This window comes from Colobus angolensis, unplaced genomic scaffold (assembly GCF_000951035.1).
Source record: "Colobus angolensis palliatus isolate OR3802 unplaced genomic scaffold, Cang.pa_1.0 Scaffold162, whole genome shotgun sequence".
Classification (NCBI taxonomy): Eukaryota; Metazoa; Chordata; class Mammalia; order Primates; family Cercopithecidae; genus Colobus; species Colobus angolensis.
Window position 1 is genome coordinate 3694413 of NW_012114733.1, and position 7722 is coordinate 3702134.

Consider the following 7722-nt stretch of genomic DNA (forward strand, 5'->3'; position numbering starts at 1 on the left):
GCGGGGACAGCGCCGCGGCTGGGGCCTCGCGCCTCCTGGAGCGCCTTCTGCCCAGACACGACGACTTCGCTCGGAGACACATCGGCCCTGGGGACAAAGACCAGAGAGAGATGCTGCAGACCTTGGGGCTGGCGGTAAGGACCTCCACCCGGCCCTCCGCGGCCTCCCCTCCACCCTGCCCGGGTTCTGCCTGCGCGGCCTCCCGGCTCCTGCCCTGAGCTCTGCTGCGCTCCGCGTGGTCCCCGCACCCTGAGTCCCGGGCCGTGGCGTGGAAGCGAATTCGTGCCTTTGGTCCTCGTGCCTTCTCACGTCTTAACTGCTTACTTTCTCCTGCACCCAGTCTTCGTGCCTCAAAAGTGTACGTTTTTAAACCACCCCCAGCCCATGTAGCCCTATGGATGAACCTTAACTTTGCAAGAGGAGGAAGACCCCCTGGTTAAGAGTGGGCTTACCGGTTAGCTCCGGTTGCAACTGAAATCCAACCCCGAGTGGCGGAATCTCCACCCCGCTTCATGATTTTCTTTCCTCCAAGTCATTCTGGCTTGCTAAAAATTTTCCTTTTCTCTTTAAAAAGATCCCTAATTAGGCGATTTAAATGAGGTTCCCACAAGCCTTTGTAGTCGCAAAACACAGAGGTGACTCTTTTAACTCAGATGCACTTTCCTCTGCCTTGCGTTTTAATTTTAGAGCATTGATGAATTGATCGAGAAGACGGTTCCTGCCAACATCCGTTTGAAAAGACCCTTGAAAATGGAAGACCCTGTTTGTAAGTGGCCGGGAGGGCTCCCTTGGATTCGGCTTATTCTGACCTGTTTGCCTTTTGTAGTTTCCTGAAGATCCAGCTCTGGGGTTAGGATTGCTCAGGACTGGGAATGTATGGATTAAAATAAAACAGTGGCGGGTACCTCTGGAACCGTGAGAGGGTGGAATATTTGATTCTTGGAGCAGACAGTTTTGTGTTAGGACGGAGTCGATGTTGTGCGGTTCTTGGTCTTTATCCTAGGGCCCCCGCGAGGTTCCCCTGCGTTTTGTAGCAGATTCCCCACTTCCCAGGCACCCTCTCACCGGCCAGGGTGCTCTCATACTTTGGATTGAGAGGTGTTATCACCTGCGCAGATCTGGATAGACTCAAAGGATCTAGGAATTGCCTAAGGTTGTGCAACTGGGGAAGTGACCAGACATCTGGCCTCCCTCCCCCACGCTTCTTTAGATCGCAGTAGCTTCCAGTTGTTTTCTTATCTCACGTCCACATTTTATTATTTCCCAACTGAAAGGCAGCATTACTTTCTGAGTCCGAATGGTTTTACTTTTCTTTTCTTTTTCTCTCTTTTTTTTTTTGAGACGGAGTCTCGCTCTGTCGCCCAGGCTGGAGTGCAGTGGCCGGATCTCAGCTCACTGCAAGCTCCGCCTCCCGGGTTCACGCCATTCTCCTGCCTCAGTCTCCTGAGTAGCTGGAACTACAGGCGCCCACCACCTCGCCCGGCTAGTTTTTTGTATTTTTTAGTAGAGACAGGGTTTCACCGTGTTAGCCAGGATGGTCTCGAACTCCTGACCTCAGGCAATCCGTCCGCCTCGGCCACCCAAAGTGCTGGGATTACAGGCGCAAGTCACTGCGCCCAACCCCAAATGGTTTTTCTAGAAAAACACACAAGTAAGATTTACATTGGGTTAAGAAAGGTCAGTTTAGTCATAGAGTTTCTTAGGATTTTATTTTAGGTTTAAAATATTTTTATTTTTATTTTTATTTTTTTTTTTTTTGAGACGGAGTCTCGCTCTGTCGCCCAGGCTGGAGTGCAGTGGCCGGATCTCAGCTCACTGCAAGCTCCGCCTCCCGGGTTCACGCCATTCTCCTGCCTCAGCCTCCTGAGTAGCTGGGACTACAGGCGCCCGCCACCTCGCCCGGCTAGCTTTTTGTATTTTTTAGTAGAGATGGGGTTTCACCGTGTTAGCCAGGATGGTCTCGATCTCCTGACCTCGTGATCCGCCCGTCTTGGCCTCCCAAAGTGCTGGGATTACAGGCTTGAGCCACCGCGCCCGGCAAGATTGCTTTTCATAGGTATTTTTATGTGGGTATTTGACTTGCATGGGGTGGGGAGACAATCCATAAGTCAAGGGCACAGGCAGAGCTCTTAAAAAAAACTCATCTGGTTATCTCACTTTCAATCATGGAGATACTTATCTCTTTTTCTTCTAGAGTAAAATGAAGAGACAGCAGCTGTTTTATTTTGTTGCTATGATAGAAAGGATATAGCGTGCAGATGGCAAGCTTTATTTTGTGTGAAGGTGGACATTTGAGGTATGGAGTCTATCTGCTTCAGGTTGGCTGCTCAGGCTATGCTGAGGGCTGCTGCCTTTGTTGATTTCCAATCTGATGGTCATTGAAGAAAAGCTGCATGTTTTGTTGCATTGAACTAATTGAGATGTAGGGATAGCTGGAAGGAAGCCTTATCTATTTCCATTTTAGAAAATCAGAATCCTGGCTGGGCATGGTGGCTCATGCCTATAATCTCAGCATTTTGGGAGGTCTAGGCAGGTGGATTGCTGAGGCCAGCAGTTTGAGACCAGCTTGGGCAACGTTGGGAGACCCCATCTCTATAAAAAATACAAAAATTAGCCAGGCGTGATGGTGTGCACCTGTAATCCCAGCTGCTCTGGAGGCTAATGTGGGAGGAACACTTGAGCAGTGGAGATTGTAGTGAGCCAAGATGGCTTCACTGCACTTCAGCCTGAGTAACAGAGTGAGACCCTGTCTCAAAAAAAAAAAAAAAAAAGGAAAGAAAGAAAAGAAAAGAAAATCAGAATCCTAATTCATTTTATGTGTGAAGAGTGAAAAATTGTGTATCTTTAAAGCAGGGTATTTTAGGTGAATATTTGAACAAGTGAATCCCTTTCTGAGATTTTTAAAGTCAGGGAACGTTTAGGTTAGCTATTTTTATAATATATATACTCTAAAATAAAATGTTCTTTTCAGAGCATTAGAGCCTGGGAAACATGGAGAAGTTGTGTATCCTTTTTTAGTTTAGTTCTTGGTTCCAGCTGAATAATTTGAACATCAAGGGATTCTGATTCTTCACTGTGGAAGCGGGCTCCTGAAAAGTAATTTGCAACTTGAGTATAAACTTTATTTTTTTATTTTTTATTTTTGAAATGGATTCTTGTTCTGTTGCCCAGGCTGGAGTGCAGTGGCACGATCTCAACTCACTACAACCTCTGCCTCCTTGGTTCAAGCTATTCTCCTGCCTCAGCCTCCTGAGTAGCTGGGATTACAGACGTGCACCACCACTCCTGGCTAATTTTTTGTATTTTTAGTAGAGATAGGATTTCTCCATATTGGCCAGGCTGGTCTTGAACTCCTGACCTCAAGTGATCCATCCGCCTTGGCCTCCCAAAGTGCTGGGATTATAGGCGTGAGCCACCACGCCCATGCCATATAAACTTTAAACCTAGTAGCTTCTGTGACATTTTGGGCTTGTTCCATCTAGTTTGGGATGATTCACGCAGAAAATATTGCACAATCAGAAGTCCCCCCATTCCCTGAAACGGACCAGTTCTCCAACAAAGCTTGCTTCTTGGAATAGTGAGCTGGGGTGTTGGGAGAGTGGAGGAGGATGCATCTGCAAAGGAGGAATTTTGACTCTGAGGTGTGAGCGTGTCATGGTGAATGAATATTCTCCAGGTAGGGAGAGCAAATCGGTGCATGTAAGTTCTGGTAGTAGCATTTCCATTTAATAGGGGAGCACCATTACTCAAACTTGGTTTCATGTGAATGCCTGTGTTCTAGTGTAGTCAGAGAGGAATTCTGGATTAAATATTTGTTTGCCATGTACAGAGAAAGCTGTAGGGAGAGCTAGTTATAAGAGTGTTAAATGTCCTCATTGCAGAGTAAAGATTGTGAGGGTTGTAATCAGTTAGGAAATACTTGGGTTACTTACTACACATAACTCAGTAATCTCAGACATTTACATAATGCTTACCATGTACTGGACACTCTTTAACATGCTCTCATGTATTAATGTATATTACAATCCTATGAGGAAAATACCATTAATACTTCTGTTTTAAAAATGAAGAAACTGTGATATTCAGATGAGGCATGACTTGCCCAAGGTCATAATTGGTAAGTGGTGGAGGCAGAATTCAAACCCAGGCAGCCCAGCTCCACTGTCCACACTCCATCCACTACTTTGCTCTCTCTTCATTTTGTCCTTTGTAAGGTTGTGGGTGTACAAAGTAGAAAACTTCTGTCCTGACTCACCTGGAATGTCCAGTTTACAGATGTGCACAAACCCAGTTGCACTAGAAGCACGCTGCCATATGCCAACTGCCTCAGCAGAATTGTAGCAGCTTCCTGGCAGCACAGATGTGGGAACACTCAGGCCTGCTGCCAGAGTGAGGGAAGGGGTCACGGAAGTGCAATACTGAAGAATGAGCAGTGATGCTCTGCTAGATAAATCTGGGGGAGGCTGCTGGAGGTAGTGGGATTAACATGTATAGGACAGAATGGCCGAACAGAACCAGGGAAGGACGGTTGGTTCATCAGTCATAAAGGATGCTCCCCCTCTTCTTGGACAATTCAGGAAGTGCCTTGAAAAAATACTGTGATCATGAACTGGCTGCTAAGTAAATCATTATTCATAGAAACAAGCAAAGCTATTCAGTTCAAAATCCTATCCTGTTCAAGTGAATCCCCCATTCCCCAACCACACGCACTCAACAACAACAAAAGACTAGAAGGATATGTGTCACTGGGAACACTGGTTTCTCTGAATGGTGCTCTTATTAGTGGTTTTAGCTTTCCCTTAATTACTTTGCAGTTTTGGAATTTTCTGCAGTGTAGGTATTCATTTTATAATTAATTCAAAGTTAAAAATTACTTTATGACCAAAGCCAGTTAGTTACTTTTAGCTATGGTATGCCTGGCTGTGTAGTCTTTCCAGTGAATTCATCTCAAGGTAACTAGACTGAACTAGACTGAACTAATATTAGATAAACTTCAGGGATTAAAGTTTACACAAAATTGCACATTGCTTGTGGAAGAGAGAGGAGAAACTAAACCCTCCAATGTTCACATTATTCAACTAGAGCTGAGGAGATGAGTTGTCAGAATGGTGGACATGGGCCAGCTGAATGTTCCAGAGTGATTTCTACTAAATGGTTAATGGAGGGCAGTGAGTGGAGGGAGGGAGCATTGTGTAATGCAGCTGCAGGTGTTGGCTTTGTCACCCTCTTTGGGTCGTGCACTCTCCTGAGCTGACCCCAGGGGCAACTAGGCCGGGGCAGCTGTTCCCCAGTCCGAGGCCACGACTTGTCTTTAGCCAGATGATGCCCATTGCCAGGTCCTGCCTGTAGGCCTCGCAGTCTGTGACAAGGTTTTTCCTTTGGCCATTCCTGGCTCATCAGTTCCCAACTTACATGAATTATGATTTCTTCTTTAGGATGATTCCAATAAATTTCCATTGAACGACTGTGGCAGTAAAGACTAGCTAAATAAGAGAAACAAAGGCTGTAATGAACTTGCTGTAGCAAGGGAGTCAGAATTCCATTTTGACAGAGGAGAGGAAATCTTTATTGTGGAAAAAAGGAAAGGCTTTAGATATGTTCTGATTGGAGGTTGTTTCCAAGGGAAGCTGTCTGAGGGTTGACTAGAAGTCGGGCATCTGATATGATTGGGTGTGGGTACATATTTGGCTTCGCCTGATTGGTCCTGTGTTGGAAGTGGGACAAAAATTAGGGAAGCTATCAGTTATTAATCAAGTTCTGGCCATTTGGGGCCAATTGTTATGGAAGTTATTGTTTGGTTTCCTGGATTGTCACTAGAGATAGCAATCTGGCTTTCTCTGTAAGTCTAATTTGTGGCAGGCTGGCTTCCTGGATTGTTTATTCTAAGTAAGTGGGTTAGTTTCCTGGACAGGTGTGGGTGAAAGTTCTATTTTTAAATATGGTCTGGTATATGTAGTCCCTCACAGCAGAATCTGCTTTGCCCTTATATTTTTGTCATTAATTTTCAATAGGCAGATACTTGACTGATAACCTTGGACAGTCACCTTGTTGCCTAAATTGTTAAACGCTTACCGATTACTATTGGAAGACACTCTGAGGATATACATTTTTTTTTTTTTTTTTTTGAGACGGAGTCTTGCTCTATCGCCCGGCCTGGAGTGCAGTGGCCGGATCTCAGCTCACTACAGGCTCCGCCTCCCGGGTTTACACCATTCTCCTGCCTCAGCCTCCCGAGTAGCTGGGACTACAGGTGCCCGCCACCTCGCCCGGCTAGTTTTTTGTATTTTTTAGTAGAGACGGGGTTTCACCGTGTTAGCCAGGATGGTCTCGATCTCCTGACCTCGTGATCCGCCCGTCTCGGCCTCCCAAAGTGCTGGGATTACAGGCTTGAGCCACCGCGCCCGGCCACATTTTTTTTTTTTTTGAGACAGAGTCTCGCTCTGTTGCCCAGTCTGGAGTGCAGTGGCACAGTCTTGGCTCACCACAACCTCTGCCTCCTGGGTTCAGGCGATTCTTCTGCCTCAGCCTCCCGAGTAGCTGAGACTACAGGCGCACACCACCATGCTTAGCTAATTTTTATATTTTTAGTAGAGACAGGGTTTCACTATGTTGGTCAGGCTGGTCTAAAACTCCTGACTTCGTGATCTGCCTGCCTCGGCCTCCCAAAGTGCTGGGATTATAGGCATGAGCCACCGTGCCCAGTGAGGATATACATTTGAATAAACATAGTCACTATCTCCAAGGAGCTTACATCTTACCTTCTTAATATAAATAGGTCAGACAGTTAAAAAGTTCCAGGTGCCATGAGAGCTGTGGGTAAAATGTCATGAGTGTTCAGAAATGATGTGAAATGGGACGGAAAGGCAGAGTTAGGAGTTGGAATATATCTTCTCAATGTAAAGAAGCAAAGATGAAGCTGGACTCAGTGGCTCACACCTGTAATTCCAGCACTTTGGGAGGGTGAGGCGGGTGGATCACCTGAGGTCAGGAGTTCAAGACCAGCCTGACCAACATGGTGAAGTCCTGTATCTACTAAAAATACAAAAATTAGCTGGGCGTGGTGGCACATGCCTGTAATCCCAGCTTCTTGGAACGCTGAGGCCGAGGCAGAAGAATCGCTTGAACCCGGGAGGTGGAGGTTGCAGTGAGCTAAGTCGCGCCATTGCACTGCAACCTGGGTGACACATGGTTATTTGAGGGATGGCAACCTGGGATTACGTAGACAGATTGTTTATGTTAGGACAGAGACAAAACAGATTCTGCTGTGAGGGACTATATATACAAATGGACAATTACCAGACCATATTTAAAAATAGAACTTTCACCCACATCTGTCCAGGCAACTAACCCACTTACTTAGAATAAACAATAATAAACTCTGTCTCAAAAAAAAAAAAAAAAAAACTCAAGGAAAGGCAGTATCTTCACTGAGAAAAAGGAAGTGGAAAAATGCACTGTGCAAGACATAATTCGGCAAGCACTTGAGTATTGTTGAAGGATCACCTTGATGGAATCTTAAATAATTATGCTATCAATTATTTGGGGGATATTCAGATAAATGTTGAAGTATATCATGGTAAAAGTGGAGGGGTGAAAATATTTGTTTTAAAAGTAATGAGGCTAGGTGTGGTGGCTCACACCTGTAATCTCAGCACTTTGGGAGGCTAAGGTGGGTGCATTGCTTGAACCAAGTAGTTCAAGACCAGCCTGGGCAACATCCTG

General features: G+C 45.7%; 1 protein-coding gene across 1 annotated transcript in view; it reads left to right on the top strand.

Moving 5' to 3' along the window:
• The window catches only part of GLDC (glycine dehydrogenase (decarboxylating)), a 140232-nt gene that overhangs the window by 6373 nt on the left and 126137 nt on the right, over window positions 1-7722 (top strand). The window contains exons 2-3 of the mRNA XM_011937357.1: window positions 1-134; window positions 688-766. Coding sequence (XP_011792747.1) covers window positions 1-134; window positions 688-766 — 213 coding nt within the window. The remainder of the gene's footprint in view (window positions 135-687; window positions 767-7722) is intronic.